Source organism: Micropterus dolomieu, linkage group LG01 (assembly GCF_021292245.1).
Source record: "Micropterus dolomieu isolate WLL.071019.BEF.003 ecotype Adirondacks linkage group LG01, ASM2129224v1, whole genome shotgun sequence".
Taxonomy (NCBI): Eukaryota; Metazoa; Chordata; class Actinopteri; order Centrarchiformes; family Centrarchidae; genus Micropterus; species Micropterus dolomieu.
The window spans coordinates 7,981,322-7,999,507 of record NC_060150.1 but is presented as its reverse complement, the minus strand read 5'-3'; the positions used below and the strand labels follow the sequence as shown (position 1 = coordinate 7,999,507).

The following is an 18,186-nucleotide window of genomic DNA, read 5'->3' as shown; positions in this document are numbered from 1 at the left end:
ACCATTAAAGAGGCAGCCGAATACATTCTGTCACTCTCCTCGTGTTTCTTCCCCTCACACCGACAGTGCCATTGTACAGTTGCTCAAGTTAGAGAGAAGTTTCTTCCTCTGTAGTCTGGGCTCCATTAAGGTTTCTCTCCCCTTTTTTCTCTTACTGTCCTCTGCTCTCTTTAAATCTTATTCACCTCATTTCTTTTCCAGCTATCTCCTCTCTTTCCTGTCTCCTTGTCTTTGTCCCCTCTGTCTGCCTGCCTGCCTTCCCGTTTGATCCAGATTATCTCACTTTAAGCAATTATAGACCTAATTTCAAACTATCAGAGGAGGAACTGAACACTTTTCTGATGCCTTGTATGACCAATAATAACAACTTTGACACATTTCAGTGGAGTTTATCGGCTCTTTGGTGAACAGAAACGGTCTTAGTTAAAGATACTTAAGAAGTTTGATCTTAGTACAGCGTTAGACACTTCTGACAATCTCATTAGAAAACTGGACCGACGTCTCTCTGAAATGGTTTCAGTTAAACTCTAACAGAAAATGGTTCTTTGTGTGTGGGATATTCTCCAGGGGTCATTCCCCGGCTGGGTGCTACACCTAGATTCTCTTCCCAAACATAATACACAGATCTATCCTCTCATAAAATCTACTGATCTGCTTCTCTGATAAAATGCAGGATAATGGTTCTGGCCTCTGTTTTGATGACCAAGTTAAAAGCACGGCACAATGTAGCCTCCAGCTACATAGCAGACCTTTTAATTACTCGTGAGCCAGTGTGCTGCTTCAGATCCTCAGGGATGGTGGTCTGTAGTTTATGGGTGGATGTCTAATGTCTAAGTGTAACTTACAAAATAGCAGCCTGACCTTGAAGTATGATGTAACTTAATACAACAGACTCTGCAGTCACACAAGGAGCCCTGTGAGCTAAATGCTAATGTCAGCATGGTAACATGCTCACTGTGACAATGTTAATGTGGTGATGTTTAGCAGCTACAATATTGACTATGTTCATCATCTTAGTTTAGTGTGTTAGCATGGTCATATTTGCTGAATAAATAATAATAATAAAATAGAGTTTGTCTATGTAGCACTTATCAGAACCAGAGATTATGTTCTTTAAATGGAAAGAAGAAAATTAAAAACAAAATTAGCACTTAACACAGCTGAGGCTGATGGGAGTGTCATCCATTTTGCAGACCTGATAATGGCGGTGCTAAATGCTAGTTAGTGAAGTTAAAGGATATTCATTCATCCTGAAGGAAATGTGAATGTACAAAGCAAGGTTATTATAGTTTGCATTTTACATTTGTTTTTATTTTGTTTTTATTTTGTTTTCAATTTCAGTTTACTTTACGGATTTGGCTTGTTCAGTTTAGTTTTTAATTTTTGAAAATGCTTAGTTTCAGTTTAGTTTTTATTAGTATTAGTATACTAACTAACTATTATACTATAGTCTCAACTGTAGTATAATAATATACTATAGTAGAATAGGGCTGTGAATGCTGGGATAAAATTAATGGCAATCCGTCCAGTAGTTGTTGAGATACTTCAGACTGGACCAAAGTGCTGAATCAACAGATCGGCATCCCAGGAGCAATGATGCTGTATTTATTATACGGTTATCTCTTTATTGCAGTTTTTATACTCCATTTTCTCTCTCTCTCTCTCAACAGGTGACTATGTGTTGATGACAGTGTACTTTGACCTCAGCAGAAGGATGGGATACTTCACCATCCAGACCTACATCCCCTGTATCCTGACTGTGGTCCTCTCCTGGGTCTCCTTCTGGATCAAGAGCGATGCCACGCCTGCAAGGACGGCCCTAGGTACACAACTGCCAGTGTGACTGCATGGGCAACTGTGGGGAACATTACTTCCTTTCATAAAGACCTGTATAACTTAAACCTCCTTGGGAGCAGTAATTTGTTGCAGTATGTTTTTTCATTATATTGCTTTTTGTTAACACCCACCAAATATGCAGATAATTCCTTTCTTGCCTTTGAATGATCAGCATGGGAATAGTGATGTCCAGTGTTTTGAAATCCATTTGCTTTAATTGAAGTGATGGGACTTTCACCAGATAATATACTGCTCCCTGCCACTGCTCATTCAGGCTGTAGCTGTGTGAGTCTAATATGAGGGAAATGAATCAGGAGTTTGTGGCAGGATTTAGACCTTTTTTGATCATTCCTGTTCAATCTGACATTTGGACAGCTTGACAGCAAAAGCAATAATCTCTTTTTTTGATTGGTAACTGCAATATCATTACTCAGTCTTTGTTGCTGTAGTTATTACCGGCAAAAGCAATCATGTTACTGGAACATTTGCACATCGCTCAACATTGTTGTTGAGTTAGAGAAGACAACAAATGAAGAACAAGATATCTTTTAACTCTGTGTGTGCGCTTGTGTTATTCTTTATCAGCCATTCACAAATGCATGTTTCACAGTACTTAAGCTGTGCATACAGCCATCTTTGAAATGTATGTCCCATCAGTGTTGTTTGATTCTTTATCATCCTGTATTGTCGTGTTAATCTTACTTTTTTTGCATGTGTTGACCATTATTTTGAATTGTTTTCCTCCCCCACTGCATGCCTACCATTAAGTTAATTTGCTTCCCTGTGGATGATGATATTGTGCTGATGGTCGGTATTTAAGGTGGAATTCAAGGTAAGTGCCTGACAAGTTCATGTCCATAATGATTTGTATAGAGTGAATATATATACTGCATTTATCCAACATGCAAATGAAAATATTACCTTAGGCAGACTATCCAGTTTGCAACTAATGATTTAATATTGTTCAAACACTGTTTATACCCACAGAACCTTATTTTACATTTCAGTGGATATTGCAGAATAAAAAAAAAAAAAATTGTCTGGATTTAGGGAGAATAAGCTAAAAATCCAACCTGAATATATCACTTCCTGTAAACATCATATCACTTTAATAAATACTTAAGTATTATATATTCAATAGAATATGTTCAATACTTCAGGGGTATTAAAGGATATTAAAAGGATTTTTAAAGATTAAACTGTTATGGGAATAATATTGAAGATGAAAAGAGGCTGAAGCCAAAAAATACCACCTTGGTTCATCATCACTGAGCTGACTGATATTAACTCTAAACACAAAGTACAGCAGAGGCTGATGTCACGGATGTCATCCGTTTTGCAGGAATTTGGTCATAAACCAAAATAAAAATTTGGATCCAATGATGCTGCTAGATGAAAAGTGACATGAATATCTGTACCAAGTTTTATGGCAATTCATCCATCCACCAAACTGAATAACCAACAGACTGGCACTACCATCCCTTGAGCCATACCTCTACCTAAAAATAGATTCAAACAGCAGTAAAACAAAAGCTTGCAAACATGACAAAAGATTATAATAACACACATTTCTCACAAAAGCAGCCTGACCTCTGTCTAATTGCTAATTTTCTTTTCTGATAACCTCCACAACAATAAATGATACCTTCATGTTCCATGGCTAAGCCTCCCACTACGCCATTTGATCATTTTCTATAATCCTAATTAAAGTTAATGACTAATCATTCCATAGCATAGGTTTATTTATTTGATAGAATGTAATGGCAATAAATTTAACTGTTGTTTTCAGCCATAATGCCAACACAGAAAACAGGGATTTGTGGCCCAGATGCTGACACTTAGAGACAGAGGGATATTTAGTGAGGGTTTTACTGAACAAACAGGTGCAACTTACAGATGAGGTTGGCAGTGGACAAACAATAATCCACGCAGGCAGGAAAAATTAGTGGAGGTGAGGACAGTCCAAAAAACAAAACATGATGAAACCAAAGACGAACAGCAGAATAACCATGAATCCAAAAAGACAGAGAAAGTCCAAAATACTGTGAAGGCACAAGGAATACTGGTGGGACACGAGACACGAGGTAGCCACACTGAACATGCAAGGAATGAAAAGAACAGCCCAAGTAAACACACCAGGAAGGATGAACCGAATGACAAGCAGGTGAAACACATCAGACAATCACACAGGGACAGGAAATGCAGGTAGACAAGACAAGAGACAGAACACTACAAAATAACACAGGAAGGCAAGCACAGACGCGTGATGACAAAACAAATGTACAGCTGACAAAACCAAACATAACCACAGCCAAAGGACAGCAACACAGAGACAGAGTGTGACAAACACAAGAGGGAGGGCATAAACAAGGATAAAACAGGACCAAACAACATAAAAAAAAAACCAAACCATAACGGTAAAGACTGATTTATGTCCATTAATTCAGCATTTTAACAACTTAACCATTGTAGATGCACTGCCAACCTGCATGATATATTGTTTTAGTGTGTTCAGCAGCATCCTGCTCTCACTGATTTCCTTTCTCGTTTTGTTCTATAAAGATTCAGCAGAATACATGTTATATGTCAACAGGTCAGGTCAATGCAGGACTACCGTTTTTGGGAGTGGTTCCTTATTCACTCCCTGAGGTTGCGAAGTAAGAACGTAAATTGGAGTACAAATTAAAACTCCCCCCAGGTTTCACAAACAGACAAAACCACACATGTAGCCCAGGAAGGCCCTGAATACTACAGTGGTACTGTTAACTCCACCACAGCAGCTCTCTGGCACTTTGGCATTACTTGTTGAATGAGGTTAGACTCTAACTCTTTAACCTCCACCACCCAAACTTTCTCACTTGACCCAAGAACTCCTCCCACGCTGACTTCGCCAACCTCTGGCCCCCCTTCACCCCCGATGTCACTTGCATCGAGGCAGCACACACACCTCTGAAGTACTTTAATTCCACTCAGTCCCTCCTGCTCTTCATTAGCCTGCCAGTCAGCCAATATCACAGAAGGTCATCTGGAACAGCTCTGTGGTAATAAAGAAGTCATATTGGAGTTCTGTCCGTCCCTATTCGTTACCAAGTCCAGAGAAAAAACTTCCCTGATAGTTGCACAATAAAGTCGTCTCATGTTGTATCGAAATTCAATAATAAGCTAGTGTTATTAGTCACACGTGCGCTGGGCCAAATGGAGCCTTTCCTTTTGTGCTGGTAATGAAAGCTGATTGCAATAAGAGATACTACACTTGTTACTACACAGTTAGGCTGATGAAAGTTGACACGGTGACAGCTGAACATCAAAACAGTGGGAAGCCATTGAGATCAAGAGAGACAACGACACAGTTTATTTTCAGAATGTGCTCAGAAATGTGTTTGTAGAAGCTGCAGATATGTGCTGAAATACTATGGCTTTTTTGCTTTTTACCAAAAGCTGATTCATGTGATTTTTTTTCCCAGCTACCAAAAGTTTCATAGCTAAATAAAGATATACTGGAGAGGTTTTACTTCATATTAATTTTTTCTAGGCCGTGCCCACTCTATTTTTTACCAGTGCAGGAAAAATGTACGGTCACTGCATCGCAGTCATAGCTACAGCTGTTCCTTTCAGCATTTACCTCAATACTCTCTTAATGTGTATGTGCCCGTCTGTCTCTCCATCATTCACTCAACCCGTCTGTCTGCCTGACGTAGAAAACTACCCAAGGCAGTCAAGGCTCACAGTGCGTGGGTGGTGGTATGATACATGACCAAAGGCAGTGAAAGGCTTGTGATCTCCCTTAGACAACAGGTTGCAAGCTGTCTCATTCCTGATAAACATCCACATTCAGCTCAACAACAGAAAGTCATTTAGCCTTTCTTCCCTAGTACATCGCCCCTGTGTTCAGGTTAGCCTGAGACGTGTTCCCGAGGCTAAGAGGAAAGGAGAGATAAGAGGCAGAAAAGCTGGGCGCAAGAGAGGAACAAAACAAGTGTAGAGCAAAGTGAAGGCCTCTGGCACCTAATGGCAGTGAGAAATGTCACAAGGAGGGAGAAGGATCAAGCGCACCACAGAGAGGTTGAAGCCCAAGAAAAAGGCAGGTGATGCCCCAACCCCACTCCTCAAGGCAGTGTGCCTTGACAAGCTGCTAACATGTTCCAGGTGGTTTTTCCAAAGAGCTGTCACTCACCTGCTATTCCTTCAGAGGCAGGGCGTTTGGATAGCAGCAGGTGGGAAGTAAAAGAGCTGAGATCAGGTTGATTCCCATTAGACCTCAATCTCTGCAGCTCAGATGGATCTTGGCAGAGATAGGGGGCGGTTGTTGATGGGATATTACACCCATCCCAAGGCACAAGTTGAGAATGTACAGCTCAAGAGGGTAAAAGAGAACTGTGGCACTGGAGTTAATTGAACAGGGCAGTAACATCCATCATCATGCCACACAGAGTTGTCCAGGGTGAAACAGAATTTCACAGTGTCACAGAAGTTCATGTAAAGGATAATTTAAGTATTTTAAAAGTGGGCCTCATTTTCACATATTTTGGTGTTGAAATGATTAGTAGGTACAAAAAGTTTTGGAATCCGTGGAGTAGATGGCTTCGGCCGGCAGCTGTGAACCGACGTATTCCTTCAAGGCATTTGCGGCCGTCAAAATCACATCCACAAAAAGTGCTTCTTTTTGCCACTAGGAGGTTCAGACTGTTATATCAGGCGTCTGACAACATCGTGGAAAGGATCCCTACGAGTGACTCCCCATGACACCCAGAAACAGAAGTCTCGCTCAAGGACAATTCTCCCTCTGAAATCTCTTGACAGGCTAGCTGCTGCAAGAGAACATATTTTCCCCAAAATCTAGTAATGCTGGTATTTTTGGTATCATGTGCCCGTGTTTTGAGATGTCCATCTGTGAGATTTCTGCCATCACCCAGCATCCCTAGTTCTGCTCTTGAAATAATCAGAAATGACCATCTCAACACCAACATAGGGGAACTCCACCGATTTTACACATCAAAGTCTGTTGACAGGTACTACTACATATGTTAAAAAATCGCACAAAGCCTTTCGCGGTTCCAGAGGGAGCTGCGTCAGCACAAGGGATGTCACTTGATGTGATGTCACTTCAGCATAGATTCAGTCTGAAGACTACATGTTAGAAAACAAATGAAATCTAGGGGTGTTGAATTAGAAAGAAGTGAGCAGATCTCTGTAGCTCACTTCTCACCTCTGCTTAATGTTAGTGCCTCTGAACCTATCCAACCTCCCCAACCTCCTCCCTAAGCTGACTCTTTGGCTCTAATTTTAACAAAATACATAAAACACCCTGTTTGATTTGTATGTAGTCATTTTAAATGTTGGGCCACGGCTAAGAGCAAGCAGTGGCAACAAAAGAAGCTTATTTCTCATGATATGGGTGTGGTAGGGGGAAAAAGGAGATAGCATTTAAAAACCCAAGGTTTCCCTGCGAGAGCTGTCATTCTCACAAATGCTTGTCAAAAGTGTCAGCTTGGATATAAGAGCTGACAAGGTTCCTCGTGAGAACTCTACCAAGGAGGGAGGGAGTTAAAGATAGGTGGTAGTACAGAGACATCAGTCCCTCAGACTGCACTGTGAAGAGATCTGGGGATCTAAATCGGATGCTCTGCTCACCACAGAGAGAAACTCGTTATATGTTCGGCTTTGTTTCTCTCTCTGAGCTGTTTCTTTTTGACAAGTGATACGGTCTTATGGTAGTACTTAATACTTCTAACAAAACAAGTGAGCCACAATTAATTAAGTTAGTAAGTAAGTAAAGTTTATTTAAAATAGCACATTTCCCAGAACAAAGTCACAAAGTGCTTTACAAAGCATAAAAAGAGTAAAATAGGAAGGCCGTTTATAATAATCATTAATAAGGTCATTATTGTGTAAAGCTGTTTTCACACCAACAAGCTGTTAATATGCTGCAATTAAAGCATCAATACAAGGAAGTTATCTGCCCTTAAAGTCGCCTCATATATCATGCTCCATAGATCAAACCATCCGACCATCAGAAAACACACGGCAGAGTAATTATAGCGAGTAGACTCGCTGTAGGCTGTTTAGTCTCCTTGGTCAGAGGGGACTCATGTAGGGCCATCTGACTGATTACATGTGTGCGAGATGTGCCTTCAAGTCAAGCCCTCTACCGTGAGTGTGAAACACCTTTAATCAGATTAGATTAAAGTTACCACATGTAGCATTTTAACCTCAATCACTAGCACATTAATTTGAAAACATCAGCATAATTACCACAAACAAACAAGGCTCTCGCCGAGGAGACAGTCAGCTCCTATGTACACTGGGTTTTTCCTTTGCGTTTATGTGGTGGGAAACCTGCTGGAGTGCTCCACAGCTTAAAATGGGAACGCCTTCACTTTTGTAAATAATACGCACTTTTATTCCACTTCAACTCTTCTAACTGCATCATTTCAACTTCACATTAGCCTACTTTGTCAGGTCATGTATATTCACTGTTATTTGGTGCTGCTGTGATCTCTAATCTGTATTCTTGCTCTTCAAAACAAACATACTGATTCACTGATACAAACAGACAATAGTGGCACCCTTTTTATGACAGGGAGGAAATGGGTTTACAGGAAAACAATTTTTGTAACAACATGCTTGGTGTTTGTGCGTTCAAACACAAACTCATTTGTGTGTTCAAATGATGCATATTCTGTGGTTACAGACTCTATTTAGAAATGTTGTCTGGTTTGCTGCTTAACACATGTGCAGTTGACACCTGGTCATTCAACAGCCGGTTCATTGCGTAAAAACAAGCGAGTGATGTATACACCATGTGGCCAACATCATTTTCAGTCCTCACAAATGCTGCAGGAGCAGGTTGTTAAGACGCGATAACTTACAGCTGTACTGTGGAGTTTTTTTGTAAACAGAAAAATTTTGTTTACAAGAAGTGTTTCTCCCTCTTGTTTTGTTCGACAGTCCAAAAATAACTTTAACCCTAACACAAAGTTGATAGAAGACTAAGATAACCCGCAAATATTCTCATTTGAGGAGCTGGAGCCACCGAATTTTTGGGCATTTGCAAAATTAATTTGATGATTAATCAATTAGTGGGCGGCGCGGTGGTTCAGTGGTTAGCACTGTTGCCTCACAGCAAGAAGGTAGTGGGTTTGAACCCCAGTCGTCCCGGTCTGTCTGTGTGGAGTTTGCATGTTCTTCCCGTGTCTGCGTGGGTTCTCTTCCGGGTGCTCCGGCTTCCTCCCACCGTCCAAAGACATGCGGACTAGGTTGATTGGTGACCCTAAATTGTCCTTAGATGTGTGAGTGTGACTGGTTATTTGGACTGGCGACCTGTCCAGGGTGTACCCCGCCTTTCGCCCGATGTCCGCTGGGATTGGCTCCAGCCCCCCGCAACCCTGTATGCAGGATAAGCGGTTGACGATGGATGGATGGATTAATCAATTATAAAAATAGTTATAGATTAATTAACCAAATGGTAATGGACTAATCTAGCTGGGTAGCTAGTTATAAATGTAGGAAGATGACATCCCCATTCTTAATCTCGTAGAGGAAACTCTGATTGGTCACCTGGAGGTTAACACTCCTCAGTGGGCATGACTCCAGACTTTTAATGAATAACTGAATAAATCAGAGACGATGTTTGTCAATTCAGAGGACTGAAACTGGTAAAAACAGCTTCATAAACACTGAATGCTAGCCAATTCTGTTGTACAATCATACGGATAGTTTAGGTTTAACACGGACAAACACAAAATTCAATGTCCAAGCTTTTCAGTTAAAATTTAAAAACCTTGGTCTCAGGACGGATTAAGTCTGTCTCGCGACCTGGCCACTGATCCTTCACTGGTACTCCTCCGTACTATTTATAGACGCTCCTTGTGGACAAACTGTGGTCTGTTCCACCTGGTTTACCCCTGCACAGATAACAAAGGTCAGCGTCGGATTTTGTAAACATATTGTGGCAATACTCCATCAACACTAGACGTGTATGACGCTATTTTATTTTATGTCTTATTCAAATCTTGTTTTGTAAATTTACTTGCATGTAAAACAAAAACAGAATGAGGTTTCATGTTGCTGTGATCACGCCATCAAATTATTTATCACAGAATGTCTGTAGCATATTTGCTTTGTGCAGGCATATGTACTGGAGCTTTTCTCACTTCTCTGTGACGGCCCTCGGTTTTCTGTAGATGTGAGACTTTGTGTTGCTCAGATCGCCTGCGCAGACAGGAATCACCCGGTTGCTATGGCATCCTGTAGCGACAATTCCCACAGAATGAATTAAACTGTACTAAGAAGACTCATGACCTTGATTTGAAATAGCAGCCCATACTGTGAGCAGCCGGTAGGTAGCTTGTGATATAAAAAAAAACAAATAAAAAATCAGTGGTGTCAGTGCGCTTCATTGAGATCACACAGTCTACAGTACACTGGGATTTGAACAGATAATAAGGTATTAGAAGCAGATAGTTGTTCATTTACCTAGTTTGGCGCTTAAATCTAATGAGCAGGGGGAAAGAGAAAGTCTAGACGAGCACTAGACCAGAGGAGGTAGCTTGAAATAGACGGGAGCAACTCGTCTCTATGGAAACCACAGGCGAAAACAGTGGCACACTCTGCCATGAAAGACATGTGGGAGATGAGGATGAAAGAGACAGAGGAGAGAGAGAGAGAGAGAGAGAAAGGGATGGAGAGGGAGAGGCGGGGTGAGACGCGGCAGGAAGAGAAAGAGGAGAGGATGAGAGGGAACGGCGGCAAGCTCACGAGAATAATGTGTGTGTCACAGCAGTAGATATCGATGCCCCCAGTGGGCATTAATGTCACTGGTTTCGTCTCTCTGAAAAGAATTGATTTCATTTCACCAAGCGAACACAGTATTCTCCTTTAAGACACCGCGGGGAGTCATTTCTCAAACAATGTCACTGATGACACAATGAGACACAATTAGAAGTTATCTCCAGTCAGGATAGTTGTTTACCAGCGTGACAGGCAATTATTGATACTCATAACAGCTCCTTTTACAATGTGACAACTCTTTTCGAAAAAGGTACTCACCTCCCACACATCAGTCGCGCTGACCAGGTACTTTCCCAACTTGGCTATTACGCATTTTCAATTCTCTGAGAGTTTTCTCTATAGTGGTCTAGCCTCATTTCCATCACTCATCCCTGTTATTAAAAGACAAGTGGACCGCTTTACCTCTCCAGAGGCTGACTAATGACCACGGTCTGTAGGTCGCTCAGGACATAACTGTCAGCATCATCTGAGAAGTCCAAAACAAATCTCTGCTGTGAATTGTCTAAATGTCTTGTGTCGCTATAAGTATGGAGGCCAAGAAAAAAAGAACGAAGGAGAAGCAGAGCAAAGGTTATGCATGATCAAAATAAATACTACTACTAAATTATGATTTAGTATCTCAGTTTTTACTGAGTACCTTATAGATTTGACTTAGGATCTCAAAGTAAAAATTAGATTTTGGGGGGGCATAAATTGGCTTCCATAAACTAGAAACTTAATTTGACAAAATACACCAAACTGCTCATTACATTACTGTTAAATAAATACCTCGTCTAAATGAAGGAGGAAATATCTGAAGAAGTTAACAAGACTTAGAATCTGTCCAGCCTCTGGTACTTGACATTTCTTTCTCCATAAATGTTCTTTTCCTTGGTTAGACCAATAGATGTTTTAATATCTTTGTCAAGAGGAAAGGTTTTGGTGCTGAAATTGTCAGATTATTGATTTCCCAGCTGCTTTTGTAACATTTTTGTGCAGTTATCTGTCTGCCTTCTTATTGGTATATTTATAGTACATATCCTGCAAAACTGAACACCTATTTTTATTACTTGTTTTTAAATAAATTTAGTTTGGTTTGATTTTATTATGTCAAACTTATGCACACAATCTGGGCAGAAGCCCCCAGCCCTCATCTTAATATGATCATATTTGACTATTTTCATGACTACTGAAAAATGCAAAGCCAGACAAAATGTATTTAATGGAGATAAACCTATGCAGATTGTTGAAAGTACACAACTACACTTCAAATGAAGAGGAAAGAAGAGCTAATATTTGCCATTGATGGCTGCATCTATTTTACTCGTGCCGTACCTGTTTACAGGGGCCGATGTGATGACTTCCTGCGCTTTGTAGATAAAGCAGGGCTTGTTAAAAATGTGTGCCTCACATTGGTTTCACCTACAGCACTGAAACAACAGGACAATGGCGGAGATACTGCAAAATATTCAGTGCTTCCTCAGAACCTAAAACTCCTTTTCAACACATTTGTTTCTAACTCATATCAAACTTGCGTAATGACAATAACTCTGTTTCAGCAATTCATTACCACATCGGGGCGTATAAGCCCCGCCCCCACAAGCATACGCAACCCTCACTGTTGCAGATCGGAGCGGCTTGTGCTGCACTGTACTTTATTCAAAGTGTATTCATTCTGAACGTGTCGCGACACTGTACTCCCTTGGGTCCACAGCAACACACCCTGCGGACCCATGAGGTTGATTGGATGAACGGTTCTCGACATAATCGAAATACAAACATACACACACACACACACACACACACACACACACGCTCAGAGATTCCTGCCTTTATTAGAGAGATTATAATATGATCTAATTTAAGGATTGATGAAGAAGTTTCAAATGTTAAACAGTTAGGCACAAACTAGGTTGAATGTGTTACACATGAGGAAATACTTTGGATTATTGATTTCAAAGCTGCTTTTGCAACTGGATTTTTGGTGCAGCTGACCATTTTTTTACATTAGGTTTTGTTTGGCAATTTGAAAAATAAAACTAGAATAGAACAGAATTAGCCAATGGAAGTCCTAATGCTCGATATTTTTCAGCCACAATGGAAGCAACACAAAACCAGAGAGTTGTCAAACTGAAAAGAAGAAACGTGGAGAATCAGCATCATGCAGAGCTGGAAGACTCTAGAAGAAACACCAGAAACTTTGCGGGGAATTGGCATTTCAAGAGCAAGTCCCATTTTAAACCCAAGAAGGACAGAGTCAGACATGATCTGCTGGAGGAGAACGCTGCTCTCAAAGCCCAACTGGAAGACTCCCAGTTCCAACAGCACCTGTTCCACTGCAGATTTGCAGCAGCGGAGCGAAAGGCCCTGGATTTAAAGATCCAGCTGGAAGAGGTTCGCAATAAGTTTTAACTACTGTACTGCAGAAGCTGAGCGAGCGATTAAAGAGCTCAAAGGCCAGCTGGAACAGTCCCGCAGCAATGAGACCAGATCTTGTCTGGAGGTGATTCAAAAGCTGAAATTTGAGCTGAGTGAGGCTGGCATTGAAAGAGTCAATGCTGCTAACAGACTGATTCTTGCAGATAAGATCATGGCAAGCCAGAATCGCAAACTGGAAGAGGCCAACAAGAAACTGCAACAGAAAAACAGCAACCCTGCTGCAGAATGGTATGAGGAGGCTCCAGCCCAGAGCACAAAGGCCTCCCAGACAGACCTGGCAGAGAAGTTCCAGCAGCAGCTCCTAAAGGCTCAGAAAGACCTGGAGGAACAAGCTGCTAAACACAAGAAGGACCAAGAGACACTTCGCTGTGAAATGGAGAAGCTTAGAGCCAAACTCTGCACCAATGAAGCCCTTCAAGAAAAAAAACAGGTGAAGGCCTTGGACCTGGAGGAGAAGGCCAAGAAAACTAAAATCTTCACTGCACAGCACACTCTAAAGAAGAAACAAGAGGACTGGACCAGCACGGAAACCAGGCTGGATGAACTTGAGTCTGTGTTAAAGCAAGAGTTGGACAAAAAGTCCAGAAAGAAGAATAGATGTTGGCTGGTCAGGTTATTCACAAGAAGGACTGCAGAACATGTCTCTTGACTCGATTCTGGATATTTTCAACCAACAAACCAATAAATAAATCAACAAGTATTTATTTATTTATTTTTTGGGGCACATTAAAACAGCTCTACTCAGATCATGCTAAATGTGTTTTAGTATAACTCATTTCAAATAATTGATTTCTAACATTTTCTCATAGGTTTTTTTTCCCGCAAGCACTTTTTTTCTTTCTGCCGACTTTTGTTGTTGCCAGAGGTGTGAGAAACAAGCTAAATTTAGTCCACCACTGCACGTTAGTACATTTTAAGCTAAAGTATTTGTATTTTATTTAAGAGAAGTACTTAAATAAAACACAAATACTTTAAATTTGAGACTTCATGATTAATGTCCACTAAATTTCAGAAGAACACGTAGATGTTTTGATTCCACTACAAACTTGCATTAAATGACTAGTTGCTAGTAATTTTCCAGAATAAGATTTTACATTTAAAATATATGAGGGGTTCATTAGATGTCATGTGCTGTTAAGATTTGCTCTTGGTACATTTCCTATAATGAGTGAAAAACTGTTACTGTACTGATAACATAATGGTCTTCTCTACCATTTTTTAGATGATATCTTGTTGAAACATTAGTTGTACTTAACTTGACTGCGCCATCTCTCAGCTTGTAGCCTGTTAATGGTGGAGTTTTAATAGGGAATCATATGCTCTGTTTGAGTTCCAGACAATATTTTTAAAAAAGAAACCTGAATATTGCCATGGAATAAAAATGCTCTTATTTCAAAGTCACGTTAAATTTAACATAATTTCATTGTAGAATTTACATCTGTATAATTGTTCTGACACTGTTTAGATATTTTCAATGAAAATACAGAGATAAATAAATCCAGGGTGATAAGGCTAGTAATGCTAAGAAACACAAACGTGTGACCTGCTCTTATTCTCTACTATGAGTCGAATGTGTTTTTAAAAAATGGTGTCTTCCCCCCTCATATGCCTCACAGTAGTTTGGTCTGCTCTCTACCTTTTTCAGACCAATACCAATATCATTTATAAAAAGCAACTAGCAACAAATCAAGTGAGTTATTCCAACCATCGGTAGGAAAGCGAGAAATGTACATAAGTCTATTATGTTGTAGGCTAATTTATTCCCCTGCATGCTGCTCAGAGTAATTTCAGTCATTGGCTCACCCTCTCCTCTTGTACCGTGCGCACACAGGCAGGAGTGAGAATGATGATTACTATGATTATGGGTGTGCTGTTAGTCTCTGTCACTCACAAAAACACAGAAAGAAAACGAGTTGAGGTGGTAGGTAAGCAGCAGAATTTGTAGTGATGAGATCGTCTTGATCGTCCACCACCAAAATACTTTTTCCATTGCATTTGTTTGTGGGTGGAACCATTAAAGGCTGCAACATCTCATCTGGGTCTAATGTTCAAGACACCAGCTACTTGAGCATGACTGGTGTCAGTTTTTATGCATAAATGATCTGTATCCAAGATCTAAAACAACAGTTAAAGTCATTCAGGTTGTGAAAAGTAAAATTACAGTTACAGTACCGTAATATAACTTTTAATTTGTGAAATAGTACGAAATGCTATGATAATACCAAGGTTAAGAGAAATGGCTGCCCTCAATTTTGCTCATGAGTCCCTGATGACAATATTTTGTTCAAATTTTAAAATGATCAAAGCTGCCATCTTTGGGGGATTTTGCCTCTGGCAGCCTATGTAGTAAATGCTTACAGCTTACCATGTAATTTCAAAAAGTCTCATTTCTATGCAATGGGATGTCTGGAAGTTTCCACTGTGGTTGAGATTATTATTACAGGAATCCAGAGCCAGCTTTTTACAGCATGACTGTTGAATTATGGCTGTACTGCTTGAACCACTTCAGAGACAAGTTATGTCTCAGTCATGAAAAAGTGTCAGGATTTCCCTCATAATTTTGATATGGCTCCCCTGTATAATGGAGGTTCTTAACCCATCCATTTTAGACCATGGGGAAAAGACAAACAGAGGAAAAAGAATCTCGAAATATTAGATTTTTTGATCATTTTAACAATTCTGCTTCACCACACTCAAAAGAAATCCCCACCGCAGCTGTTTAATAGAAGACAGGATTGATGCAAGAATGGGGGCACTTACCCAGAATACCCCATATGCATTATTAATGGTGATTAATAAACCTCTGCTCACATGTTATATAATCACTGATTTCTGCATGGGTCACCCCAGAGCTGACCAGCTATTCATCATGCAGTCACAGAGAATTCTTTTTACAAAGTATTGCTCCTGAATTCCTCATACATGCATTCCCTTCCCAGGTATCACCACAGTGCTGACTATGACCACCCTGAGCACAGTCGCCAGGAACTCGCTACCTAGAGTGTCTTATGTGACGGCCATGGACCTGTTTGTCACAGTCTGCTTCCTATTCGTCTTCGCTGCCATGATCGAGTATGCCATGCTCAACTACTACTCCTACATTGTACGCAGACCTCCTGCCAAGACACAGAGAATGGTAAGCCTGTGGTGAATGTGTGCGTAATAGGCTGATACTGTATATCAGCACTGCAGTTGCCTTTTTTTTATGTCCACCTCCACTGCAGCAAATGTTCTTCTTAGAGTAAAGATCCATGAAACAGTCCAGTGCGTGAGTCACACACTGGGCTGTACAGTGTGCATCTGTAATTAGTATCATTCATATAATGCTTTCAGTAATCGATCAGTGTGGATGTATTACTGAACATGAAGTGACTGTTAACATTACTTACCTGGAAAGTCAATCAAACTACAACAACATACAAAATGACCACAAACACACACAAAATTACTACAAAAAAATACAAAACAACAACTAAAAGACATGAAACAACCACAGAAAGACAAAACAACTACAAAGACCAGCAAAATCACAACAAAAAGACACAACATGACACAAAGTGACCACACCATGACTCAAAATGACCACATGGAGACAAAAAGACCACATCATTTAACAACTACAATGAGAAACAAAATGACAACAAAGAAACATAAAACAAGAGCAAAGAGATATGAAAGGACCAGAAAGAGACACAAAACATCAACAAAGAGAGGCAAAAGGACAAGTAGTCTTTCAGTGTGGGTGTCTTGCTCTGATGTTAGAGAGGTGGGGGGCCTTGTTCATGTCTGTGCCCAGAGCTCCATTATCTCATAATCTATCCATGTGTATCAAAACTGTATTAATAATGATAATTCAAAACAGGCTTACAAAATATGATAATCTTGTTACTGAGGTGGTTCTCATTAGTTTAAGGACATTAGGTTCATGGGTGCCATAGCAACCTTGGGGGCCCTCAACTCCCATGTGTGCCCCATGATCAGTACCAATGATCGTGATGTAGCTTTCTGGACAAAGAAAAACTAAGAATAAAAAAAGATATATCGCTTTAAAATCTGAGTATAGTCACTCTTGTACCACCTGATGAGCCAATCAAAAATTTGTGGAAAGTGTGAGTGATAATATATTTGTTCATGCAAATCTGCTCCTCTGTATTTAGGCCTGGTTTAAGTTGATTGTGTTATACAATGATATACAGTGAGGAAAATAAGTATTTGAACACCCTGCTATTTTGCAAGTTCTCCCACTTAGAAATCATGGAGGGGTCTGAAATTGTCATCATAGGTGCATGTCCACTGTGAGAGACATAATCTAACAAAAAAAAAATCCAGAAATCACAATGTATGATTTTTTAACTATTTATTTGTATGTATGTACAGCTGCAAATAAGTATTTGAACACCTGAGAAAATCAATGTTAATATTTGGTACAGTAGCCTTTGTTTGCAATTACAGGTCAAACGTTTCCTGTAGTTTTTCACCAGGTTTGCACACACTGCAGGAGGGATTTTGGCCCACTCCTCCACACAGATCTTCTCTAGATCAGTCAGGTTTCTGGGCTGTTGCTGAGAAACATGGAGTTTGAGCTCCCTCCAAAGATTCTCTATTGGGTTTAGGTCTGGAGACTGGCTAGGCCACGCCAGAACCTTGATACGCTTCTTACAGAGCCACTCCTTGGTTATCCTGGCTGTGTGCTTCGGGTCATTGTCATGTTGGAAGACCCGGCCTCGACCCATCTTCAATGCTCTAACTGAGGGAAGGAGGTTGTTCCCCAAAATCTCGCAATACATGGCCCCGGTCATCCTCTCCTTAATACAGTGCAGTCGCCCTGTCCCATGTGCAGAAAAACACCCCCAAAGCATGATGCTACCACCCCCATGCTTCACAGTAGGGATGGTGTTCTTGGGATGGTACTCATCATTCTTCTTCCTCCAAACACAGTTAGTGGAATTATGACCAAAAAGTTCTATTTTGGTCTCATCTGACCACATGACTTTCTCCCATAACTCCTCTGGATCATCCAAATGGTCATTGGCAAACTGAAGACGGGCCTTGACATGTGCTGGTTTAAGCAGGGGAACCTTCCGTGCCATGCGTGATTTTAAACCATGACGTCTTTGTGTATTACCAACAGTAACCTTGGAA

The 18,186-nt window shown here is 40.5% G+C and overlaps 1 protein-coding gene and 1 long non-coding RNA gene across 2 annotated transcripts in view; one reads left to right on the top strand and one right to left on the bottom strand.

Moving 5' to 3' along the window:
• The window catches only part of LOC123974456, a 153,233-nt gene that overhangs the window by 71,617 nt on the left and 63,430 nt on the right, over nt 1–18,186 (bottom strand). The window lies entirely within an intron of this gene.
• LOC123974450 (gamma-aminobutyric acid receptor subunit gamma-3-like) overlaps nt 1–18,186 on the top strand; it is a 113,132-nt gene that overhangs the window by 91,164 nt on the left and 3,782 nt on the right. The window contains exons 8-9 of the mRNA XM_046055141.1: nt 1,671–1,823; nt 15,984–16,180. Coding sequence (XP_045911097.1) covers nt 1,671–1,823; nt 15,984–16,180 — 350 coding nt within the window. The remainder of the gene's footprint in view (nt 1–1,670; nt 1,824–15,983; nt 16,181–18,186) is intronic.